The 27,783-nt window shown below is 38.1% G+C and overlaps 1 protein-coding gene across 1 annotated transcript; it reads right to left on the bottom strand.

The window, feature by feature from the left end:
- Positions 1-236: 236 nt before the first annotated feature.
- On the bottom strand, positions 237-27,066 carry LOC122276633. The gene is made up of 27 exons (XM_043086504.1): positions 26,699-27,066; positions 26,141-26,300; positions 25,723-25,815; positions 25,541-25,646; positions 25,252-25,420; positions 13,486-13,660; positions 11,027-11,155; positions 10,375-10,932; positions 9,558-10,166; positions 9,298-9,366; positions 8,971-9,087; positions 8,650-8,892; positions 4,827-4,874; positions 4,598-4,735; positions 4,308-4,472; positions 4,156-4,218; positions 3,935-4,042; positions 3,771-3,854; positions 3,644-3,691; positions 3,297-3,371; positions 2,620-2,715; positions 2,455-2,535; positions 2,292-2,363; positions 1,912-1,956; positions 1,743-1,826; positions 1,024-1,127; positions 237-856 (listed from the first exon to the last, which is right to left on the bottom strand). The coding sequence occupies exons 1-27, from the start codon at positions 26,914-26,916 to the stop codon at positions 694-696; spliced, it is 4,020 nt and encodes a 1,339-aa protein (XP_042942438.1). The 5' UTR covers positions 26,917-27,066; the 3' UTR covers positions 237-693.
- Between the last annotated feature and the right edge of the window lie 717 nt (positions 27,067-27,783).

Raw genomic sequence — 27,783 nt, 5'->3', positions numbered from 1 at the left:
GAGATTACTTATATAAATCAAACATTTTGGGTCCACTTCAAATCTTTAAAACAACAAAGCTAAGCCCAACAGTTCAAATTAGAATATTTTCTGGTTGAGAGGCACGTACCCAGAACAACTAGGCATTTGACAAGAAGTCAGGCAGCCTTCAGGTAATTAGAAAGTGAGGCATGCTGACAACTCCGAATTTCGATCCTGCACTGACACATTTGGTACGAAACAGTACATGCACTAGCTACTGCAATTTGCACAAGTGTGTTCATTCCCAAAACTATAGCATTAGTATATACATATCAGTATACACTCAGGTAGAGAGAGAGAGAGAGAGAGAGAGAGAGAGAGAGAGAGCCACATTTCATGTACAAAATTTTAACACCTTTTACGCCGTCCGATATCCTTCCTAATGTCTTCCTAATTGGAAATATTTTTCTGAAAGTAGGATTGCGATTCTAGGGTGCATGGCTTTGGGATAACTGATAACACAACATTCAAACGCCCCATCATATCATCAAGTTCCACTGATTTGGAGCGAGATGATATCGTAGAATCTCTGGCTTTGGGAGTTTGGATAACCCAATTGCTAAGCTGGGGCACTTTCGGTAGAATAAGCAAGACCAAACTTGAATTGTAGAATGTAATATCATACTTGTTAAAATTGGCTTCTTGCAAGGTCAGCTAGAACCACATGGCTCTTTAAGATTTCTCTGTCACCACCTTATCCGAGTTACTCATATGTCCACTGTCAGCCTGACTTGTTTGCACCTGACTAGAATTCTGAGAATCAGGGGCAACTCCAGTTTGTGCTTGACTTGAAGTCTCAGAATCTGGTACAATTCCAAGAACCGCCAAAACAGATCTGAACAAATACATCCAAAGCAGCCCTTTTAATTAGCAGCGGATAAGAAGCTAATTTGTCAAGACTAAAATGGCCCCTTTTCCCACCTTGTTGCCCCATTTTAAAAAATATTCATGTGCAAAAGAAAAAAGAAAACACTAAAAAGAAAATCAAATGTCATTATGAACCTTGGAAGGGAAGAACGGATGTTTGGTTGGCTAGCATGAGTGATCAATGGTGCTTTCAGTGCTGCAGTTCTAGCCAATGCGTTTTCTAGCTGTGCTGGAGGTAGCTGAAAGACAATACATGATTAAAAACAGATGAAGAATGAAGGTTGTTTCACAACACTATCCTAAAACCGGTGGATGGGAACCACTTCCCTCTCCTGAACTCAATCCAGTCCGTTGCCACTTTATCAGCTTGATCATCATGTCGCTATTGTTATTTTATCTTCATCTTTGTGGCTCTTGCATATGGTTTGTTTATCTTACATATAACTCATATTGAATTAAATGGTAAAATTTGATTAAATTTGGGTTTTCTGCATATATTTTCAAGCATGCCTCCCACGTAGTTTTCTGGTCTTTCTTTCATGGGACCTTTTAATTAAATCCTAAAAAACGTAGATTTAAAAAAGCTAACTTCTTTTTTTTTTTTTTTTTTAATATCTTATCTTCACTGAATCATTAGGACGGATAGATATTTTAAAAAACAATTGAATAAAAATGGAATCAATATGTGATTGGTAACTGACATGATGGGGGGTACTGAGCAGACCTGGAAAAGTGATACAGTTCAAAAAAATATGATCTGCCAAAGTTTCTGTGGCAAGCACATCAAACATGATAATAAATTATGAGGATGGAACTACCGAAAAGAAAAACTAATAGAATCAGAACAGCCGCACCTTAAGCAACACATCAAATGACTGAGGCTTTGTCAAGAAAGCACACTTCAAGAATCCTACCCACAACTTTGGGTATTTCCAAATCTGCAATACCACACCAAATCGGAGATAAGTTAAGAAGGAATTACAAAATGAATAGCAATTTAGCTTACAATAAAAAAGTAGTCACCTCCTTGCTCACAAGACGAGACAGAATCTCCATTATAAAATCCACCTACATCATTTAAAGTCATAAAGTAACTCAAAGTTCTGACGTGTTAAGCAAAGGTAGAAAACTTGAAAAACATGGTTATAAAAAACAGACAATTCAATCAGTTGAATGCAGCAGCTAATGATCGGACTTAACAATATAAGCTTCAAAGGACTTTTATGCATTCTAAATTTTAAATCACACGTTTTTGCGCTATGTAAACATAAATCTAAGGGAACTATATACATATAAACATGTTAGGATATACAATGAATCTGTCAAAACACCTAGGGGTGCACAAACAATAATATAGGGCTTTTTTGGAACTTAAAAATACAGCATTCTGCTTCACTTCTCACCAATGCTGGGAAAGCACCTATGGCTTGTAATACGGTTCGCATGAACAATAAAGGAAGAGGAATTTGCTCAACCTACAAATGGAAACCTTGGTCATCTGTGAGCTCTGATAGAAGCAATTAGAATTTAGGAGATAAAAGGTTGAGAGCTCTTGAGGGTACGGACCAATTGATTCAAAACTTTTGCAAGCACTTGTTGGGTGAATACTTGCCTCTGCTCAAAACATGCATTGCAAGCGTCTGTGACCTGCTCAAAAAATAACATCACTAAGTTAGTGACCAAGGCTTTTGGCAAAGGTTACAATTGAGAAAAACACAAAACGAGTCGTGCCTTCTTCAAGGGAATTCCATCTTTTTCGGGGTCAATCCCATGGATAGCAATTAGCACTTCAGCTGGAGTGAGCACTGGACCCGAATGAGACAATCCCTGCATATATATGTTTTTGTTATATTATGCATATTCCTCTGCCTGACCAAACTACATATAAGGATTGAGTAGCTGGTACGGATATGCATTTACAAGCTATCTATATGTCTGCCTCCTTTAGAGAAGATAAGCTGAAAAAAATAAGAATAGCAAGATATCAAACATGCAGTGAAAAAAAAGAAGTAATATCAACATTTGCAGACTCCTGATTTCTGATATTTCATTAAAATGGCAATTGTTTATTGTTTGATAATGGTTGAGACAAGATCTAATATGGAGCATGCAGAAAAACCCAGCAAAGTCACTTGTACAATGGAGAGCCTGATGTTAGCAAAGTGCAAGGAATTGGAGATAGGATACAAAAAACCATATGATCAACAGTTATCAGAGTGCATTTTCTTAAGCTACTAATGCCAGGTTGTAAAAATCAGTTTTTCTATAAAATATGATAAAATCAATTGTAAGGCCAATGGTCTAGTCTGCACATTCAGCTATAAGAGATGTAGAATATGGAAATTAGGAGCGCTTCAAATACCCAGGGACCACTAGTGTTACAAAGCATAATCATGGAAAAAGTATACCTTTAGTATGCGGGCAAGTACTGACTGGAACTTTTCTGGTGGAAGATTCACAACATGGGGAAAAATCAGCTTAACCTAACAGAAGAAGTTAAGTTATTTGCAGCAAAAGTAAACGATCAACAAAATATTTCAAATCAATATATAAATACAAAGAGAAAAGTTAAATAGAAGTGAAGGAAAACTAAAAAACTGAAAAAGAATAAATCCAGAAAATGCCAAGGATAAGCTAGAAGTTATTGATATAAGAGAGAAAATCCAAGTCGGTGAGAAGAATAATATCAGCTATTTGATTACTTCTGTCAGCAGATCAAATAAGTTATATCAAGAAAAAAATAAAAGGAATGAACCTCATCCTTTGGAAGGAATGGCAAGATTGGGATAACAATCTCTAAATCCTGAAATCAACCACAAGTGAACATATATTAGCAAGTAGCTTCACTTCTTTTCCACAGTTAAGAAAACAACATGATATACCTTTACTTTTGAATCATATAACTTTCTTATTGTGAACAATAATTCTGAGGAGGGAATCGTCCCATCTGTCAGTATTTGCAAAACCTGATGCAAAAAAAGGGTATTGTTACGAAAAATTTTCTGTTGCATGGTGACATGAAAGTTAGATGGTTAATTCACATAACCTGCATCAGAAGGTTCTTGCTTCCACTTGGAGGATCTGAAATTATTTCAAGTAGATCTGATGATGAGCCCATAGTACGGACTAGTACTGGAATCTGGTGGTGAATGGCCTGCAACATACAACAAACAAGAAGCAAAACTTATAGCAGGAATGACAAGAATTGACCAAAAAAAAAAGAAACAAGTTTATTAAAAAGAAATATTAAGTTGATCATAATCAAACCTGCTTAACCGTCTTTGACATGCTCTTATAGACTATGAATATTTCGCGGAAAAGGGAGTGCTTCTGTCAATTAGGTCACACGATTAAAATATTAATACATGGGTAAATGATTGAATGCTAGGAGTAAAGAAGAAGAAAAAGTAAAGTAACACCTTGGTACACAAGGCGAAATACAGAGACATGCAACGCTGTGCCTCTGAGACTGAAAGGGAGGAAACACTCTGACACATGCTCGATTGATGAGTATCAGAGGAAATATCCTTACTGTTGGCACTCACTGACAGGCGTTCATCCACAGGTTTTTCAATCTCAGAATCCTGGATTGTAATTAAGTTACAGCCATGCAATTAAATAGAAAGGGAAAAAGATAAAGATTAATAAAACATGTATAAATGGCCTGGCTAATGTGGAACTTCACATCGACGAAACAAAAATCCAATACCTTCTGTGCTTCTCTGACTGATCCTTCAGTATCAATTCCATCTGCCACATCCTCACCTATTACAGAGAACAGCATTTCTTTTGCAAAGCTTTCAATCTGTTTCGCAATGGATGATAAAGGAAAAAGCTTGTTTGCCACCTGTAAAATGAAAGCACCCCCAGAACTGTAACACAGTTATTATTTAAAAAAACTGACTTGTTGCTTCAATTGGAAGTTTTGGGCTAATTACCAGACGTATTGCCTTCATACGCACTTCCTCCAAGTGATGGACTGCACTCTTTCAGAGGTAAAAAGTATAATCGAAGTCAATTAAGAGACAGGAATATTGAAAGTTCAGATTCAAAATCAATTACTTTCATAGAATATCCATCTAAGAATTGGAATTCACAAGCTGTCAGCTTTAATGTTGGGGAAATGTCCAAAACAATAAATGAAGATGTGGAAGAAAAAGATCAACTACCATAATTTTCATCAACTCCAATTCTATTGAATCTTTATAAATTTATGGAGGATTTTACCAAATGGATTACTCAACAATTCAATATTTCTGCGAGAAATAAATACAAGTCAAGCAGATGTCAACAAGGTTCTTTGCTTATTCACTTAGTCTGGCTAGAGTTGTTGTTAACAAGTATGAGAAGGAAACATGCATTTTTCATAAGCAAACATTTTTTTTTTTTTTATATAAGAAAAACATTTTAATTCATCAAATGAAATAGGCGAAGCCCATGTATACAGGAAGTATAAAAAAGAAACACCTAATTACATTCTAGAAGCACAAAACAAAAACAAAAACTCTTGAACAGGCCCTCCATTAAGTACAATAGCAGAAAACCATTGAAGTAGGGAGAACACAAAAAATTTCCAGATTTCCTCTATAGTACACTCCTTATTGTTAAGCACCAACCATTCCTTTCTAACCAAATATACCACATAATATAAATAGGAATCATCTTCCACGTAGCAGCCACTTGAGGACAAGTATGAAGCCCATTCCAACACTCAAGTAAACCCGCTACCCTTTTAGGCATTACCCAAACCAACCGAGCTCTACAAGCACACAATCCCAACCTTAGCCACCTCACAATGTAGAAGTAAATGATCCACTGATTCACCATATTTCTTACACTTGAAGCACTAACAAACAAGCCACATTTCCTCAAATTATCAATCGTCAAAATATTCCCCAGAGATGCTGTCCAAATTAAAAAAAAAAAAAAAACAACCTTGGACAGGACGTGAGCCCTCCAAATGCTCTTCCATGGAAAAGAAATGCAATGCTGAACAGTCAACACCTTATAATATGACTCAGCCGAAAACTTTTACCCCTTGTATGCTTCCATAACATTCTATCCCTCTCATATCCTCCAATATCCAGAGAATACAACAAACAAAAAAAACCGCAACCTCATCAAGTTCCCAATCCTGAACAGCTCTAATAAAACAAACATCCCACTACACAGCTCCATTAGAGCAAATCAACAAATCTGAAACGGATACCTGCTGATTAGCTACCATACGAAAAATAGCCGGAAACACTCTAAAAAGAGCACATTCACCACACCAAAAATGAATCCTTGAACCCTCTCCAACATCAGACTTAATATGTTTAACAAAATCCTCCCACCCCTTTCTAATAAATTTCCAAAGACTCACACCACAAGACCCCTTAATCTCCTTAAAACACCAAACCACCCCCCGCCCCCAAAAAACCCCCCAAAAACGCAATCACTCCTATTTCACCTCCCTCCACATCGATTCCCCTTCCATTTGATACCTCCACAGCCACTTTCCCAACAAAGCCTTATTAAAACTACTCAAATTTCAAACCCCCAAACCTCCATTTACAATAGGACAGCAAACTCTATTCCAGCTCACAAGATGAAATTTGTTCTCCTCTCCCACTCTGCCCCACAGAAATGCACGAAATAACTTCTCAACCTAATTTGCCACACCTACAAGTAATGGGAATAAAGAAAGGAAATAAGTCGGAAGGTTAGAAAGGGTACTTTTGATAAGAGTGATTCTACCCCCTTTTGATAAGTATAGCTGCTTCCAACCCACCAATCTTTTCTCAATCTTCTCTACCACTCCATCCCAAATATTCTTAGCCTTGAAAGATGCCCCCAATGGAAGACCAAGATATTTCATAGGAAGAGAAGCGACTTTACAGCCCAAAGATCCGCCAAGCAGTTGATATTCCGCACATCCCCCACCAGAACCATCACCAACTTTCCCAAATTCACCTTAAGGCCCGAGACAGCTTCAAAACATAATAACTCAGCCCTTAAAGCTTGAATCTGCCCACAATCAACATCACAAAAGATAAGAGTATCATCTAAAAAAAGGAGAAGAGAAATTAAGATAGTTCCATTATTAGCATTTCCCATCGAAAAGAGTGCCCCCCCTCCAGCAACCTCCACCATGAGGCTCAACACCTCCATAACAATAACAAAGAGAAAAGGAGATAACAGATCCACTTGTCTCAAACTTGAGCTCTGAATAAAACCACAAGGATTTCCATTGACTAACACTGAAAAACGAGCAGTCGATACACAATGTCTAATCCACCCACACCATGTCTCCCTGAAACCACATCTCCTAAGCATGTAGAAAAGGAAATCCCAACTCACATGATCGTATGCATTTTCCATGTCAAGCTTGCAAAGAACTCTCAAGACACCCTCCCTCAATCGACTATCTAAGCATTCATTAGCAACTGAATCAAGTATTTGCTAACCCCGAACAAAAGCATTTTGGGATTTAGATATAATCTTAACCATCACCGTACTCATACGATTTGCTAGCACCTTAGAGATTATCTTATAGAACCCCCTTACAAAGCTGATGGGGCAGAAATCCTTCAACTCAGAGGCTCTAGAAATCTTAGATGAGGGCAGTAAAAGTGGCGTTAAAAGACTTCTCAAACTTGTGAAAAGAATAAAATTATTGAAAAAACCCACATCACACCTTCTTTCACAATGTCCCAACACACTCGAAGAAAAGCCATAGAAAAGCCATCCAAGGCAGGGGCTTTATCTTTACCCATCCTACATGCCACATGATAAACCTCAATATCCTCAAATGGTCTCTCCAACCAGCTTGCTGCATAGAAATCTGTCAAAATTCAAACCATCAAGATTTGGTCGTCAATCCGCTGTCTTGGCTAGTAGAGTTTCATAAAACTGCACAATGTGATCCTGAATCTCATTGGGGGATGAAAGCACACTATTCTCATAATGAAGTAACTCAATAGAATTATTACGCCTATATGAGTTAGCCATTTTATGAAAAATCTTAGAGCATTTGTCCCTCTCTTTTAACCAAATGACCCTCGATTTTTGCCTCCAAGTTATTTCTTCCATCAATAATAACTTCTCAAGCTCGGACACCACTTCTTTCTTCCACGACAAAGATTCCTCATTCATAATCTCATTGTCCTCTCCAACCTCAAAAGCATGCAACTCCTCCTAAAGAGAATTTTTCTGCAAATCAATATTCCTAAAAACTTCACAATTCCACTTCTTTAAATCAGCCTTCAAAGCTTTAAGTTTACCTGCCAGCATGAAACTTGGAGCTCCCATGAACTGACCACCAGCTCCTCACCCTATCAACAAATCCATAAGCTTCAAGTCACATGTTTTCAAACTTAAAATAATGCCTACCCCCATGTAAACTGCCACAATCGAGCATGATGGGAAAGTGATTAGAGCAAACACAAGGCAATCACTTCTGACATAACTTTGGATAATGAGTCTCCCAAGAAGGAGAGACTAGAAATCTATCTAGTCTTGACCACCTTCTACTATTGGACCAAGTAAATACTCCCCATACTAGGGGAAGATCCAAGAGATCCAGGTCAAAAACAGCTCCGAAAAATCCTCCATAGCCGAAGACAAAGTAGATACTCCCACCCTCTCACTGGGAAACTGAATTATGTTGAAGACCCCACTCAACAGCAAACACAACAAACATAAAACTAAAGTAGATGCTACGCTGCCAAAAAATAACACAAACAGATATGATGAAGTTCACGGTTAAGAGAAGAATACTTGTAAGGCAATTTTCAAGCAGACATCTCGAATGGGAGGCCTCTGTATAATCAATCTCCACACAACACTGAGACCTTGAGTAACGCGATCCCCACTTTGTAACTCCTCAGCTTTATCAAAGTTTCCAGGAGAACACATGCTTTCTAGTAATTTCAAAACTGACTTCGGCATATCAGGAGCTTCATCAAACAATCTACTTAATGATTTATCTGAAGGTGGAAAAGAATCTCTAAGTGTCTCTGCCTGCAAAAGAAAAAGAAAGTGCTCAGCATTTACCTTGAAAAAGGACAAGTGAACAAAATATGGCATACAATTACACACCACAGTAAGAAGGAATTTTTCATATTCAGAAGCCGCAGCTGTGTAAGAAAAGAAGTCACGGTCCTCTACTTGCTCGCCATATAACCTGTAGAGGACACGCAAGGTCAACTCATGTCCCTGAAGACATTCAGTAGTTAGTGCCAGTTGGTACAGACTGAACTTTAGATGAATGCAGTGAGCAAAAACAAAGTACATATGGAAAATGTTACTCTTGTAGGTTGCCTTGCAGATGTAGATATGCAAGGTTGGTAAATTTCTGAAATCCAAACCCCTCATAAGAGCTAAGATATTATCTAAGTATAAAAGAAAAAAGAAAAATTTACTAACCTCATGACCCATGTAATCTTCCAGTATATGCTTTTGTAACAGTTTCCATGGGTCTAGCTCCAAGGGAAACTGCCAAATAGAGTCAAATATATAAAGTAAAGAAATGTTGAGTGCATACTGACAGAATTATATGAGGCATTTTTTTTCATTATAAGTTTTCATTTTAAAACTTATCCTATCTATGTATAATATAAATGGCCTATTTCTGTTATGAACAGTGAAAATGATAATAAACATCTTTTAAATGCTACAATTTTTACCTCAAACCCTAAATATGCAAGCAGTGAAAAGCGGACTTGTGCACCTCCAGCAACTGCCACTTGCTTATATGCCTCAACAATGCGCATAAAAGCCAATTTCTGCAAATGATCCTTCTGTTCATCGTCAAGGTAAACAACAGGTGCTGACATCTTGGGCAAGATGACATGAAAAGACAACCCAACAGAAGTTTCTGTTGATGAGACCAGACTGCTGACATCTGTAACAGCTGCCTTTGGGCTAAGTTCCTCAGACCTGTCTGTTGACATTGATGAATGTAAATTCAGCGTTGTCTGAACCAAACTTGTAACTTGCTCTTGACTGGCATCTTCCAGATCAGTGGAGGCCAAGGAGGAAGCAACCTGTGTCTCTGACAATCCATCAGTAAGAGCAGCAGAATCCAAACCAGGTATCTCACTCTCTAGATTCCCCATGTCATGGCTATCAGATGTAATTGGAAAACAACCTTTCTCCATTTCAGATGAAACAACATCAGAAGAAGCTGGTACACCAGCAGGCAAAATTGCATTGTCAGAATCATGGTCCATGCCAGAATGTGAAACAAGACTATCAGCTACAGAAGCAGCATGTTCTTCCTTGCAATGAGGTTTCTGCAATCTCACCAACATGCAGACCTTAGAATAGAAAAACTGAAAAACAAACAAAAATAAACTAGAATACAGATTGAATAAATACCTTTACAAAGGACTAGACTGGAAAATAAAAGCGTGAAATCACTAGTCCAACATAATTGGAGACCCCAAAAAAAAAAAACAAAAAAGGAGCACTTGGAATCCAAATCAGTAGAGAAAACCATACCACTATTTCATTGGACATAGACTGGTGAGCATCTAACAGTGAGACTATTGGTGGGAAAGTACTAGAAAGTGACAGAACGTCTGCTAAAAATGATGGAGGATATTTAGCATCAGTATCACTCCCAACTATAGTCATGTTCATCAGTAAATCATCTCCTTCAGCTTTGGAAAGATTGGGAGGAAGGTAACGCATATTAGCCATCACTACCTCAGCTAGCAAGTCAGCAGAGATACTTGATATAAGAATCTCTAAAGAGCCAATGGCTTTTTCACCTTGAGCAACCAAGGCACCAAACATAGCAACAAGTTGCTGCGCAGGTCCAGTATCAACATCTCCTCTGGAAGTGGTTGGCCGAGTTGATGGAATTCCATCTTGAGGAATTGTGATACTTTTATCCAACTCTCTAGTAGATTCCTCTGAGACACTAGGTGATGCTTTCATACGCTTTTCAGGCATATCTCTATCTTCAGCCGGATCACTGTTTTCTGGTGCTCCAGATCTTTTTCTTCCCAAATTACTATCCATAGCATCACCTGCTTTACATGTGGTCTTCTCTTCCTGTAAAATGTTTAAGCCACTGTCAGAAACATCTGGGGTAAGTGAATATCTGTACATGCCTATGAATAGAATGGGAAGCAAAGTCGAGAGGTACCTTAGGAACTGGGGAATCTTCTTTTCCTTCACCTAGACTTCCAGTAATCTTGAAAAATTGGTGAAGAGTTTGCTCTGCCAATCCTCCAGCTTTCATCTCTCTCAAGGCATCCACCAAACTATCTCGCCACTGCAGAAACCAATTACTCCCTTATTTTTCAGTTCTGAGTAACAAAGCACAAGTTCAAAGTAGAAGCTGCAATTTTCTAACAAATGATGAGCCCACAGTTATGATAGTTCAATAACAAAAAATAATACTGCACTTACCCAAGGGAGAAGTGATAAGTTAGTTAGATGCTGTGTTAAGGGAACTATTGATGGGTGTGCACGGCAATACTGAAATACCTAAGAACTTCTCCCAGTTCATCATATCATAGATATAAACTATCTCAAACAATTAGAATCTGCTAATCTATTTTTAACTCTTCTAGATAAATCCACACTCAGTCAAGAGTCCTGTGGAAACCAATTGATAACTGAGGAAGAAAGAGCAAAATATAAGGTGACGCGACAAATTTTATGAGCATGACACTTTCACAGTTAACTAAAAAAGGGGCCTAAGACTGAACACCATTTCATTAATGAATATCAAATAAGACTGAACACCATTTCATTAATGAATATTTAAAGCATACTTGCATATTACATCCATCCATATATGAATACATACATTAATACATGCATAAAAATATAAACATATTTTGGTGTGTATGTTTGTGCATGTAAACATAAATGCGTTATGCCAAATATTATGCTACTGTTACACTTTCATCCCATTAAGTTGATGTGGCATTATCTATTAACCCTTGAATTGTTTTTTTTAAGAAAAATAAAATACAAGAAAGATCTATTCCAATTCCAACTTGCGTGGTGGCTTGGATTGAAAAACTCTATCGTGATTTCTTATGGAGTGGGATGGGGGACGAATTCAAGTTTCATCTAGTTAGATGGGACAAGGTTTGCAGGCCAATTCCTTCAGGTGGGTTGGGGATAAAGAACTTGAGAACGTTTAATTGGGCCTTACTGGAGAAGTGGCTTTGGAGATATAATATGGAACCGGAAGCCCTTTGGAAACTGGTGGTTGATTGTAAACACAGCAACTTATGGGGGGGTGGTGTTCTAGAAAGGGGAATGGGACTTATGATGTGGGGGTTTGGAAGCACATAAGACGAGGGTGGGGGGTGTTCTCTAGCCATACTAAACTTGTGGTGGGGGAGGGCACTCATATAAAATTTTGGAAGGACATTTGGTGTGTGGAGGAGGCTCTGAAGGACTCTTTTCCATCCGTTTTTCAAGTGACATATAACCAAGAAGCCTCAGTGGCAGATCTCATGGTTCATTTAGGAGACCAAGTTCAATGGAATGTCACATTTCATAGAGCAGCCCAAGATTGGGAAGTAGACAGTTTTAAGGCTTTTTTCAGCCTTGTCTATTCCATGAGATTGAATGGTTTGCAAGCCAATAAGCTGTGGTAGAAACCTACAGGTAAGGGTACCTTCTCAGTTTGCTCTTTCTATAAGTCCCTTACACTTTACACTTCTGCCAGATTCTCACTTCCTATGGAGAAGATTGTGGAGGAACAAGGTGCCCCCCAAAGCACTTTTCTTCACTTGGACAGCGGCCTTGGGTAAGATCTTGACAACCAATAATCTGCAGAAGCACCGGGTAATTATTTCAAATTGGTGTTGTATGTGCAAGAAAGTTGGCAAAACAATGGATCATCTCTTGCTACATTGTGATATAGCTAAAGCCGTGTGGAGCAAAGTGTTCAGCCGAATAGAATTAAACCGGGGGATGCTTGCGACAGTGGTTGAGTTAATGGCCAGCTGGACAATTCCGAGTGGTGCTCCACAATTCAAAACGGTGTGGAAGATGGTCCTCATTTGCATTATGTGGTGCATATGGCGAGAACGTAATGAGAGGACATTTGAAGATAAGGAGCAGTCTTTAGAAGAGCTTCTATATTTATTTTTCCGTACTTTTTTCCTTTGGGTTATAGCTGTAGACTTTAATGGTCTAAATTTGCATGAATTTCTTGTTTTCAATATTACGAACTAGATAGGTTTTATCTCTTGTATACCATCTTGTGTACTTGGGCTTTGCCTATCCTTATTAATACTACAATTTATTTATCAAAAAATAAAAAAGAAGTGGGATGAGAGTATAATATATAGTATTTTCCCAACACAATTATATGGGACAGACATGAAAAGCCAGATTAGTAATAAAAAATACATATCATGTACCAGAGATTTTAACAACCAATCAAGGATGAAAAAGAAAACAGTAACCAAAGTAAAACCATATTACAAATATCAATATTTTCTTAGCTTTATGAGTGATTCACACATTGGACAACTTTAATGCAATATCTTGTAAACTTATCAGTGCCTCTCTCCTTAGGCAAACCTAGTAATTCACTTATGAGCATCAAGTATGTGTTCGGTATAAAAGAGATACCGGTGCAGCACCCGGGTGAGTACATTTCAAGCAGGTGAGGAAGGCGCCTTTTAAAGCATGATGTGCCGCAGAAACATGCATTCCATTGATTACAGAGCTTGAGGGCTCCAAACCAAGTAAAACTGGCAGAATGCGTCCATAGAATGCAGGCCTTTGTTTTGCAATTGCTGAAAGACTGGCAAGAAACATATACAGTACAAAGAAAAATAAAGTAAAATCTCAATGAATGAGATCCAAAAAAAAGCATAGCAAGGGAAAGGACAAAGTACCCTGAGTTTTGGGCTGAATCATTACCCATTTTTATTTTTAATATTTTCTAAGTTTACCCTCGTATTACTGGTTGTTTGAACCTTTTATTTGTTTCCTTTTTTCATTAGGAACAACAGTTTGAAGTTAGGTGTATTAAGGGAAAATAGTCGAATAGAAATTTTATATTCTTGAATTTTTGATATAGGGCATATATTAGAACCAACCGCAATTAAAAACTAAAGAAAACATTGTTGAAGTTGGAACTGTGGGCATTTTATGTGAAGGTTTTGAAGAACAATTTCGAGCATTGCTTATAGCTATTGAGTCGGGACATTCCTTAAATACCAAATCAGCCTAAAAAAGAGATAGAAAGCTAAAGAGACTTGCATGTAAAATAAATTATGATGCAAAGGAGGGAAGTGCAAGTCAAGGTAGATTCAAGGGAAGGGCATCAAATTTATTTTTACGAGGCCCAAGATCCTTTCTTGGAATGTACGGCTAACTAATCTCAACAAGCACCTCCTTATAAGGAATTTGCTTTGCCTTGGGAAAGTTGATATTGTGTGCTTGCAGGAAACTAAACTTAGATGTGTAGATAGTAACATCATGAGAAGTGTGGGGAGTATTAGAAAATGTGAAGGATGGATTTGAGAGGGCTTTTGCAAACATATATGGACCAAACTTGGATAGTAGTAAGAGACTTATGTGGGAAGAGATAGCTGGTTTGTATAGCTGGTGGGATGTGCCTTGGTGCATTGGAAGGGATTTCAATGTTACCCAATTCCCTTGTGAGAGATTGGTGGAGCATTGTATCATCCTGGCCATGGCGGACTTCTCCAAGTTTATTTGAGTTGGATCTACTGGATTTACCCTAGTGGGGGGTGCATACACGTGGTCCAATAATTGAGCTTGGTCTCAATTGGACAGATTTTTTTTTTTATATAAGTTCAATTGGACAAATTATTGGTATCACCTTCTTGGGAAGCTCATTTCTCAGAGGTGTATCAGAAGAGATTACCTCGGATTAGCTCAAATCATTTCCCCATCCTATTGGATTGTGATGGCATTCATGGGGGTCAAAGATACTTCAGGTTAGAACTGAGGGTTTTGTGGATTTGGTGAGACAATGGTGGTCATCTTACCAATTCAGGGCACCCTAAGTTTTTTTGAAATTCACTGGGACCTACTAAATCCCTTAAATTTAGCATTCTCCTAATCTTTTTCCTTGTATCAGTAAATTGTCATGTGTGAAGGAATTATGGCGTACCAAGCCCTAAAGAGTCTAGAAGGCTATGCGTTCTCCACTTTCGGATTTATATTGATAAAAAATAATAGGCGCAAGACCGCAAGAGCCCAAGTATACGGGACATATACAACAGCAACGCCTAAGCGTGCTAGTTTAGTGATACAAGGAATTCATGGAAGGTCATGCCATGAAAATCAATTACAATTGACCAATGCAGTAAAGTAGTGGAAAATAAGTTTCTAAGTTCATCCATTTACCGCTCTTGATCTTCAAAACTTCTTGCATTCCTCTCCCTCCAAATACACCACCATAGGAATGTTGGGACCATCTTCCATATTGATGCAATTTGAGAGTTACCCAAATGCCTCTCCAAGAAGCTAGAAGGTCGCTTACCCTTCTCGGCATTACTTTTGATTTGACCAAGTTCAACTTCAACCCTGATGCAACTTCAAAGCATAATAGGAAAGCCCTCAAAGCATGAATTTGATCATGGTTGACCCCACAAAAGATTAAGGTATCATCAGTGAATAATAGATGAGACATGTTGAGCGAGCCAATAGTTGCCTCCTAAGAATCCAAATATGAACCCACCCTCCACGACACTTGAAATCATCTTACTAAAAGCTTCCATCACAAAAAGAAAGAGTAGCAAAGATAGATGGTCACCTTGTCTCAATCCTAGTGAGCTTTTAAAGAAGCCTTTTGGCCTGCGATTCACCAATATAGATAAACATGCCATAGAGTGATGGATCCAAGTACACCATTTCCTAGCAAAGCCACATCTCTCAAGCATGTATATAGTAAGAAACTAACATGATCATAGGCTTTTTTCATATCCGACTTGCACAAAAGCCTTGGCTCTCCCAACTCAAGTCTACTATCCAAACATCCGTTGGCGATAAGCACCAAGTCAAGGATTTGCCTACCTTTGACAAAGGCATTCTAAGGCTTCGATATTAACTTTCCCAACACCTTGATCAACCTATTTGCCAATACCAAGAAAATTGTGTACATCCCGCCCACCAAGCTAACAGGAAGATAAAATTTTACCTCTACCACGCCAAGTTTTTTTTTTTTTTATGAGCACTATATAAGTTGCCTTTTTTTTTTTTTTGATAAGTCACTATATAAGTTGCATCTAGGCTTTTTTCAAACCTTCCATTTTCATGAAATCCATGGAAGACCCCCATGATGTCTTCTTAAAGAATGATTTAAAGGCATGGAATGCACACAAGTTTTTGAAAATGTCTACAGCTGGAAAAAATCTCTTTTTGAAGAGCAATAGGGTTTGGAGAATTGGGTGGAGGGAAGTGCTCTTTCAAAAGATGAGATCTTGAGGATAATTCGGATTACTTCAGAACTTGAGAGGGTGATATTGATGGAGGAGGTTTCATGGAGACAAAAATCGATTGCACTTTGACTGAAAGAGGGGGGCAAGTGCACAAAGTTTTTCCATCAGGTGGCTAATTCTCATCGAAGGAACAATGCTATCAAGATTATTCAGGTTGATGACAATGTCCTCTCATAGGCTTGTGAGACCAGGACCATATATGCCTCTTTTATGAAAGATTGCTTACAGAGGAGTTCACATGGAGGCCTAGGCTTGATGGCTTAGCCTTTGAGACCATTGACATGCTGAGTGCTAGTTGGCTGGAACACTCATTTGAGGAGGAAGTTATACAAGTTTTAAGAAAGATGGCTAAGGATAAAGCTCTTGGGAAAGATGGCTTCACTATGACTTTTTTTTTTTTTTTAAATGCCTGTTGGGATATTGTACAGGAAAATATCATGAGGTTTTTCATGAATTACATTCTTATGGTAAGTTTGAAAAAGTCATAACGCAACCTTCATTGCTCTTATCCCAAAGAGGGCAAAGGCTTTGGATGTGAAGGATTTCCACCCCATTAGTCTTGTGAATGGGGTTTTACCCAAAGTTCTTGCTTATTGCATAAGTACGGTAATGGAGATGATCATCTTGAAACCTTAATACATTTTTATGCAAGCTGGATATGGAGAAGGCTTATGATCATGTTAATTGAGGGTTTCTTGTGTATTTTCTAGGGAGATGTAATTCAGGAAGTGGAGGTGCAATTGGATCAAGCATTGTGTGTCCATGCCTTGTTTCTAGGTTCTGGTGAATCGCACCATTGTTGGCTTTTTAAATAGTTCCCATGGATTGAGACAAGGGGGCCCGTTGTTAACTTTTCTCTTTGTTATAGTTATGAAGGCACTTAGTTGGACGTTGAGGGCTGCAGTTTTGGTGGAGGTTTTCTTGCTTGTTTTTCAGTGGGGTGTACTAACAATGGATTTGATAATGTTTCCCATCTTTTGTTTGCAAATTAGGGGTACTACCCGCATCCAGCCCCCATTGGGCCTAAAAATTATTTTTTTAGACCCAAATTATTATATAATTAAATCACAAATTAAAATTTTTATATATAACAATAATTTAAAAACTTATAACATAAAAATTATGTTATCAATTTTTAAATTTGTTAGACTTATTCACAAGAGTGTGAGACTTGTTCATAAGATTGTACATGGTATGGCCACTAGGGGTGTGCAGATTTTCGAAAATATCGGAGTCGGAGTTGGAGTTTCAGAAATCGGAGTGGATTCAACAAGTTGATCGGAGCTCGGAGTCGGAGTCGGAGTCAATCATGGCTCCAAACTCCGATTAATTTTTAATAATTTACACAGATGCAAAACGATGTCGTTTTGCATCTGTGTTTAATGTTAATTTTACTTATTTACTGTCTTAAACGACGCCGTTCCATTTAAATAGGAACAACGTCGTTTTGCTCCACAAGGGCCAAACCGCTTGAGCCCTTTCTTCTTCTCTCGGTCTTGGACCACTCACAGACCACAGTCACAGTCTCACCTCACTCAGTCGCTCGACTCACTCTCTTCGTCTCTCGCACGCCTCACGGCCCAACCAGCCACCAGGTTGCCGTCGTCACGCTGCCGTGTTCACAATTCACGCCGCCATCAACCAGTAATTTTTGGTATTTAAATTTATGCCTTTTAGTAGAGATTGTGGAATTATATTTTGTATAACTATATGGCTATTGATTTTGGATTGTGTAGATTGTAGGAAATTAGGAATATGTTTGTATTTAGCAACTGGTTGTGAATATGTGATAAATTTTATCATGGTGTTTGTGGTTGGACAGTCAACGGAATGTGTTTGTGAAAATGTCCCTGAGAAAAAACCAATGATTCTTCCGTACAGAATCACTCCTAGCTAATATTATCCACCTTCTTCGATCATTCACGATAATATATATATATATTGTCGTGAAAATAGAAATAATTACAGTCATACATATATATATTGAGATATATTATTTATATATATGACGATGAATCATTATGTCGATTTCTAAGTACTTGTCATTTTTGGTAAATATTAATGCTGGATGTTATCTTTTGGTGGATGGATGATACAGTGGAATATTACTTTCGAACTGACTAATCCTTATCAAGTATTCTATTATTTCAAGGAGAAATCATGATGAAGTTTGGCTTCTAAGTACTGTTGCAGATGATGAGGTATTGAGGTTGTTGTACCTGGATTTTATCTGGATTTGATCATGAGATAGAGGTTGTTGATCCGCCAACCTCTATCTCTGTCCTAATGTTTATTTGGTTTTGAATTGGCCGTACTTCACATACACAGCCCACAACCCACCCACACAATACTGAGTACTGCATTATGTCTTAACTTTATAATGCATTTTTTTCTGGAGCAGGATGGTAGGCTTTTTCTTCATCTCAAGTATTTGTTAATTTCGATACAATTAACAATAGCCTTGACTTGCTTTCTAGTATATGCTCCAAATTGGATGGAAAGAACAGCTGCTACACAACAGGATATAAGTGGGAATTTCAAAATGGCACCTGACCAGAGCTTGTATTGTCCTAATAGAGCCCCAGCATATTGACTTTTGATCTTGTCGTGTACTCACTAGTCCACAAGACTTTGAACTTTCTGTAAAGTGGACGAAAATTGAACATTTTGAAGCACCATTGCCGGGGCTGTTTTAATTTGTAGGTGAAATAGTCTTGCACCAAAACCAACATTTGCCTCATCATATTCCTCTCATTTGGTTCAGTTTTTCGTATAGATACTGGCTAGTCTCTGCTCCTCTATGTATATATTCTCTTGCTCAAAAAAAAAAAAGGGCAGAAAGAGAAAAAGATTATCAGCGTGGTTGATAGTGTGTTGGTTGTTTCCATTTTTGGATAAATTCGTCTATTGGCTGATTCTTCTCTTCTATTTTAGCACTTCCACAATGCCAAGCAGTTCCAACCTTAAAAAGCTGAATGGCCTGGAAAAACTTATGTTTCTTTTCATTTCTTTAAAAAGGATATAGGGAACCATTTATCTTGTAAATCGTATACTTGAGATTAATTAAATCCTACATGATCTGATCTCTTTCTCCTCTACACACACACACTCTCTCTCTCCTCCCATGAATCTTCCTAGTTCCTTACCATTTCTCTTGGGTTGACCCACCACACCCACATCCCCATATCTCCAACACTCCCTAACTATTATAATGAATACAAACATCAATTTCTAAATATTGTACATTCACTTGCCAAAACTTCCTATATATATTTTCCCTTAACTCATTTCTTTTTGAAGTTTTGGCTACCTAGCACTTTGTTTGCATTATATTAGATGACTGGAAGGGACCTCACGGCCCTACTTTTGGACCATATATAATTATTCAATATTAGTTATTTGCTTAAAGAAACCAACAACTTACATTTAATTAAGAGCATATACTTACTTGCTCTAATTTTATTTTATTTACAGTGGTTACATTTTTTATTTTAGCAACTAACTTCCTGTTTTTAATTTAATTTTTCAGGTTCTTTGATTTCAAATAGTATGGATTCTAGTGCTAGTGGAAGTAGAGATTGTGTAGACAAGGCCAGTGCTCCTACACGGGCAGGGGCTTCCACCCCGACGACGGCATGTACTTCCACCCCTAGAGCCCCATCTAGGGCCACATCTAGACCAGCATCTAGAGCAGCTACTTCATGTGCAAGTAGTCGACTCCTAGTAGATATAGAAGGAGAAGAGAAGATATGTTCAATGAAGAGGAGGAGATGGCAGATGTGCCCATTGAGTATGATCGACCACCACGACCTTCTAAAAAACGGTCGTGGACGTGGGAACATTTCACTAAAATTCCTAGTGATCGTGTGAACCCTCAAGCAAGATGTAACCATTGTGGGCAGCTTTGTGGTTGCCATTCGAAGAAGCAAGGCACCAGTGTATTAATAGCACATCTTACTAGTTGCCAACGGTATAAGATCGTGAAGGGATTTGCGGCCACTGGCACTGATCAAACCAAGCTGAGTTACGAAACTCAAATGGCAACTGATGCTGGCGAATCACATGTTAAGAAACTTATAATCCCTCAATATAGTGAGAAGATGTTGCGGGAATTACTTGCAGAGATAATCATTACTGATGAGATGCCTTTTACCACAGTTGACAAGAAAGGCTTCAACAAATTTGTGCGCTGTCTTGAGCCACGTTTTCCCATGCCTTCACGATATACGGTTATGCGAGATTGTTTGAAGAGGCATTTGAAGGAGAAGACGGAAATGAAGGAGATGTTTTCTTGGACTGGCCAAAGAGTGTCATTCACCACTGATACATGGATGTCCATACAAAATGTGGGTTACATGTATATCACAGCCCACTTTATTGACAGTGAGTGGACACTGCATAAATGGATAATTGGATTTAAAGAGATTGTTGATCACAAGGGTGCATCCATAGGTGCAATGATGGATGATTGTATTCAGGATTGGGGTATTAAAAAAGTCCTTTGTATCACAGTTGACAATGCCAGTGCCAACGATACTACAATTGAGTGGTTCAAAAGGAATACAACGGTAAAAGAAGATATCATTCGTGGACACGAGTTTATACATGTTCGATGTTGTGCTCATATCATCAACCTCATTGTTTCAGAGGGGTTAAAGGAGGTTGATGATTCAATTACCAAAGTCCGCAACATTGTGAGATATGTGAGGGCTTCCCCCCAAAGGTTTGGCAAGTTTAAGGAGATAGCAGAACAACTTCAGATTCCATGTTTTACCATGTTGTGCTTGGACGTTCCAACTCGATGGAACTCGACATATATGATGTTGGCGGTGGCGCAGAAGTACGAAAGAGCGTTCCAACAAATGGAGGTCGAGGATGGGGGTCTGAGGTATGCTTTGATGGAGTCTACTAGGGGGAGAAGAGGACTCGGTGAGCCGAATGCAGTCGATTGGAATCGTGTGAAGTCTTTTGTTGATTTTTTGAAATTGTTTTATGATACAACTATGCGAATATCTGGATTCAAATATTGTACTGCGAACTTGTACTTCGACGAACTTCTGAGGATTCATAAACACTTGCAACAGAGTTATGCTCATAGTGAGGGATTGTTATTTGCTACGGCTATGAGAATGAAATCAAAATATGATAAATATTGGGGGGATATTGTGAAGATAAATAGATTATTACTTGTGGCTGCAATCCTTGACCCCCGATATAAGTTGGAAATTATACAATTTTTCTTTATTGACATCCTGTGGGAAGAGAAGGCTGAAGAGTTTATTAGAGAGCTGAGAAAGGATATTGATGACTTATATGACCACTACAACAATAATAGTCATCCTACTCCAGCAAGTGGTAGCCATAGCTCCTCACACCCGACCAGTTCGACATCTTCCGGTGATTACACTGCTTTTGCTGCAGCTCTTTCATCACCATTGGTACAACAATATCATCAAAGGCGTGCATCGAGGAATATTATGCAATGTAGGTCTGAGGTTGAACGCTATTTGATGGAAGATGTCGAGGCACCTAGTGATGCATTTCAGTTATTAACTTGGTGGAAGGTTCATTCCACCAAGTTTCCTATTCTTTCCCGAATAGCCCGAGATCGAACCTTCCACCAAGTTTCCTATTCTTTCCCGAATAGCCCGAGATCTATTGGCTATTTCTATCACTACGGTTGCCTCTGAGTCGGCGTTTAGCACTGGAGGTCGTGTGTTGAATGCTTATCGGAATTCATTGTCAATTCAACTGTGGAGGCTCTCATTTGCACACAGAACTGGCTATGTGAAATGCCCATTGGAATAGATATCATTGATCTCGAGAGCTTTATGCTTGAATCAGGTAAATTTATAGTTTATATGCTTTTAAATGATAATTTAAATATTTGTAATGTTTTAATTATTCAACTTCTAATTTTTATGATTTTGTATACCTACTTGTGAACCCTAGCATAGTTGCAGATGAGTGATAATTGCGGATGAGTTACAAGTTACATGGATGAGGAGTTGTGTTCATGTGTTTCGGTGATGCTATTCAGGTACTATATTAGTATTTTTAAATCATTTCAAAAATTATTGACCATTTCATAATTCATACTAATTTTTTTAAAATATTTTCATATGTATTATTTTGCAAATAAGACATTATGAGAACGAATGCCGAATGGTAGTGGCTACTGGCTTCAACTTCAACAATCAAGACCTTTTTCCTTTCTCGATGTTCAAGAATCAAGACTTTGTCAATGTTCAATTACTAATTTACTACTCTTTGGTTGTGTAATGTATGATTGTTTAATCAATGTCATTTGTATTTATGTTATTTAGGTAGTTGGGCCTTAGATTGCGCATGGACCTTTGGAGGTGGGCCTTTGGAGTCGGAAGTGGGCCAAAGCCCAAACATACTCCGATCGGAATTCCAAACTCCGATCGGAGTCAGAGTCGGAGTCGGAGTTCGACTTTGTTTGGAGTCGAAGTCGGAAAAAATTTTCCTCCGACTTCGACTCCGACAAAGTCGGAGCCCACCCCTAATGGCCACCCTTATATAGAACTCCAAGGCCATACAAGAGTCTTACTTGAGCAATATGGGACTTACTATTATGTGCAATTTTGTGAACAAGTCTGAAAAATTATAATATCTATTTATATATATACAATTTGTAAAATATAAATATATATAAATATAAATATATAAATTTATAAATATAAAAATTGAGCAAGGTGGGGTGGGGGACATGGGGGGCGGGATTGGGCCCTACCCGTCCCCCGCCCCTGCTAGGGGTATTCCATGTAGGGGCGGGGCGGACAGGGTTGGGTTAGGGGAGGCCCAACCCCTATTGCAAATGAATTACTTTTTTGTGAGGCAGATCTTAGCCATGTTCAGTTGCTAAGAGCTCTTACTTTGCTTTGAGGTTATCTCCAGTATTTGAGGTGAACCTTGGAAAGTCAAAGATGGTGGTGGCAGGCCCTGTGCATAATATTAGAAGCTTACCAAATATTTTGGGTCGCAAGGTATCGTCTCTACCCATGAAATACCTCAGTCTTCCCTTAGGGGCTGCTTATAAGGTGAGAGTTATTTGGGACAAGGTGATTGAGAAGTTTGAAAGATGGTTTGGTGGGATGGAAAAGGCTTTACTTGTCAAAAGGGGGAAGAATCACTCTAATAAAAGCACTTTTTCCAATCTTCCCACATACTTTCTGTCCCTTTTTCCATTACTTGCGGGTGTGGCTAATTGGATTGAAAAAATGGTTCGAGATTTCTTGTAGAGAGTACCAAGGAGGAGACCAAGTTCCATTTGATTAGTTGGGACAAGGTTTGTTCCCCAATTTAAGTTAAGTGGTGGGTTGGGGGTATGGAGGGTGAACCGTTGAAGACCTTTAATAAACCCTTTTTAGGAAATGGCTATGGAGGTATCATCAAGAAGGTGAGTCATCGTAGAGGGTCATGATCAATTCCAAATATGGGAGTGCCTGGGGTTGGTGTTCTAAAGAGGTCAGAGGTGTACATGGTGTGGGGTTGTGGAAACATATCAGGAATGGGTGGGGGGAGTTTTCTAGACACATTAATTTTGTGGTTGGTGAGGGTTCCAGGGTCAACATTTGGCATGAAGCTAGGTGTTGTGGTGTGGCCATTAAGATTTCCTTTCCTGCTCTTTTCCGGATTGCTCATAATCAGGATGCTTCAGTGGTAGACCTTTCAAAAAATTCTGGTGGTTCCCCAAAGTGGAATGTGCATCTTCTGAGAGCTGAACAAGATTGGAAAATTGATGTAGTTTATGAATTGTTTCACTTGTTGTATGCTACGAGCATTAATAGGATGACAATGGACAATGATTTGGAGTCATTCTAGGAATAAGAAGTTCACTATTCGCTCTATGTACAAGGGTTTGTCATTCCAAAACATTGTACAACCTTTCTCTTGGAATGGCATATGGAGGAACAAGGAGCCCTCTACTATCGCTTTTGGTGGTTGGACTAGATCTATTGGGAAAATTTTGACCATGGATAACTTGAGGAAGCATGGATTAATTGTTATGCACTACGAGGTGGCAAGGGTGTTTAGGATGAGATTTTTAACAGGATTGGACTGGCACGGGTGATGCCTACAAGGGTTGTGGACTTGACTTGTTGGAGAGGACTTTGGGCCTTCAAGGAGATTTTCAGATTGCTGCCATTTGGAATTTGATCCCCTTATGTCTCATGTGGTGCATTTGGCTTGAGAGAAACGGTTGATGCTTCGAAAATCAGGAATGCTCATTGGACGAACTTAGATGTTTCTTTTTCCATAACTTATTTTTTTGGGGTTTGACTAATGTATTAAATGGAACTAGTATTCATAATTTTCTTGTATCTTTTTCTAGTTCCTAACTTATAGTTAGGTTTTGGCTTTCGTATACTTTCTATGTACTTGGGCTTTGCCTATTGCTTGTTTCAATAAAATCTTTCTTACTTATCAAAAAAATTAAAAACTCAAGCGCTAATAATGTAATGGAGTGTCTACTTCTTCTTATTACCTTTTCTCTTGTATCGTTCAGTACTTGAGTGGAGAAAAATAGAGTGAGGCATAGAGGAAAATTTGTGAAGGGCAAACAATATTGAAATTTTTTTTTATAGTAATCGAAGATTTTATTATTAAAAATAAAACAAAGGCATAACCCAAGTACACAGTTGTATACAAAAGAATTGTTACAACTTCATTCTTACAAGTCTCTCAAAAGCTGTGAATTGTATTTTTCATACATGTCACATATGAACTTAAAAGTTTGTTTCTGTTGTCTTAAATATTATGCAGAAACCGGGCACCTAACGCTTATCCCTTTTGGCATTAAGAGATCTGGTGGTCTCAAGTGACGGATTAGTTAATATAGCATTACTCTCACAGAAAATTTGAATAAGCATATGACCAGGAAAGGCAAGCTTACCTATTAATGAGCACAATTATTGCAGAGTTACTAAGAGATCTGACTGTTGGAAACCTCAGCTGATCAAGCAATAGACCCAAACTATGAGTGGCTTCAATTGACAAATCTCCAACATCAAGCACTGGATGACCCGCACGAAGCCAAGATATATTAAATTGCACAGACTCTCCTACAAAGTATGTCAGCATGCTGTGTGAGCAAATACAAGTTGTCTAGGTCATATTGTATTCACAAATATAAATTGCATATCCTCGTCTCTCAAGCCCACTGAGCCTGAGATGCTTATTACCTTCATTAGTAGGAGGCTCTGACAAGCCATTAGGATCAGGTGTATAAAGAAGAATGACAGCTTCAACAAATTTCAGTGCCAGCAACCTTGTTCCACCACTTCCCAGCTAGTAAACATGCCGTTACAATAAATCAAAACATGTGAGATCTCCAGTTCTATGTTATCATAAGATCATTGTTTACCTGAAAAGCCATGGAATATATTTTGTCCTTGAATTTTAACATCCATGCCCATGATGACTCAACTGAACTGTTCAACTCACTTGAATAGAGACCCTGACCATCACAATCACAAGCAAGTAAGGAATGGTAAGGTCACAGAAAAATGAATACTGGAAGATACACAACATCTAAATTCGCAACCCAAGTACACGGGAAGGTTGGCAAAAGGTACTGAAAATGCTCAACCATTTTCCAGATTTCTTTGATAAGTACGAAATATTTGTTTAAAAGCACAAAAAGTGCAACCCAAGTACACGTAAAGATTTAAAAAAGTTTATACAACCAACCGATTTGGATGTGACTATTATCAGATCAAGTAGTTATAGAAATATCAAACAAGATAGAAAAGACTCAAGATATCAAACTACAGACAAAGAACCTGAATTGCAACTCTTTCAAGAGTTGAACGAAATAAATCAATCCCGCTAGTGATGGCTTGTCGAGCAACAGCTGGTGTACCATCGTCCACAACAGTAATCAGCGCACGTACAATTTCAGGAAGGAATTCCATGTGCTTCAAGCCGATTTCACCTATCACCCTACACTTAGAAGAAGGAACAAAAAGCATGTAAACTTTAACATGGCACACAATATTGTTGTAAAATAGAAATACACGAGCTGCAACCCAATTCCTTTTTTCTAAGCAATATACATTGAGAAAAAAAGACTACCGAATTCACTAAAAACGTAAATTAATCTATAGTCATCTCTGTGTTATAATATTGAATCATTCTAGGAATTCTCGTCCTCATACAAAAGGAAGTGATAGAACACAACTTGCTGAATGGTTTTTTCCACTGAAACTTTAACTCAGTTATCTCTTATTCTCTAATTAAAGTCTTGTATGATTATAGAAAGATACATATAATAAAAGGGTGAAAAACGAAATTGAGTTGTAGCGGGGGGACAATGCAGCTAGGGTTTTGGCGGAGCGTACTCTGCAACGAGCTTGCGAACCGGACTGAACCGGTCGGACTGGAGGTCGAGGAGGGGAGAGAGAAACTCGGAGAGCAAGGAAGGGTCTTCATGGAGCAAATTCCGCTTTAATTGACGCAAGGATTCAAGTTTGGACGGTATATTGGAAGCGGACTTGGCCGAATTTATCAGACTCGCGAGCTTTTCCCTCTTGTTCGTGGCCATCATCATTGCCACCATTGCGAAAGAAAACCCTAAATTGAAAAAAAGGTCATGAATCTTGTGCCCGTGTAGGGTTCAGAGGGAGAAGAAACATTTGAAATGTTGGGGCCCGCACGACGAGGTTGCTTCTTTACCACGCTCACACACTCTCATTTCCCTGCGCTCCGTAGCGTTAGGATCCGCACTTTATTCGGGTCGGGGCCGCAGCTTCATGGCAATTGCCAATTGGGGGTGGTTGGGCTGGACGAAACATTAATTTTTTTTAAAGAAAAATAATATTTACAGTCATAATTGTAAAAGTGTTATATAATTTTTTTAAAAAAAATAAGTGTTACATAATTTTAAAAAAAAATAATTAATACGAGACTTTTATAAAAAATATTAATTTTTTAATCATAAATCTTACTTTTTTTTAAAATAATTATGTAATAGTTATATATTTTACGATTTTATGTAACATTACTTTTTCAAAAATTATTATGTCTGCGTAAGATTTTCACCAAAATTTTCTACTCATCAGTAGTTCTTTTTTTAACTTTTTATTTTACCATTTTTTTAACTATTTAGATATTTTTTAATAATAAAAAAATCATATATTTATTTAAAAATACTTACGTAATTACTAAATAAAATCAATTTTTTAAAAAAAGCTTCAGTAAAGCATTTCGATAAAAAATATACGTGGCACTAATGTTTTACTTAATTTTTAGCGCCAATGTCGACTTGATAACGATCCGGCGATCCAAGGATCTGAAAGAGCTCCACTCCTAGATGATAAAATTGTCCAGTTTAAAAAAAGAGAAATACTTTTTGCAGTCGGGAGATGCAGTCGGCATGCAGTCGGCTGTAAAAAAAAATTAATACGGGACCTACATGAAAAAAAAA

This window comes from Carya illinoinensis, chromosome 9, assembly GCF_018687715.1.
Source record: "Carya illinoinensis cultivar Pawnee chromosome 9, C.illinoinensisPawnee_v1, whole genome shotgun sequence".
NCBI classification, from domain to species: Eukaryota; Viridiplantae; Streptophyta; class Magnoliopsida; order Fagales; family Juglandaceae; genus Carya; species Carya illinoinensis.
The sequence above is the reverse complement of the archived record's forward strand: the minus strand, read 5'-3'. Positions and strand labels throughout refer to the sequence as shown.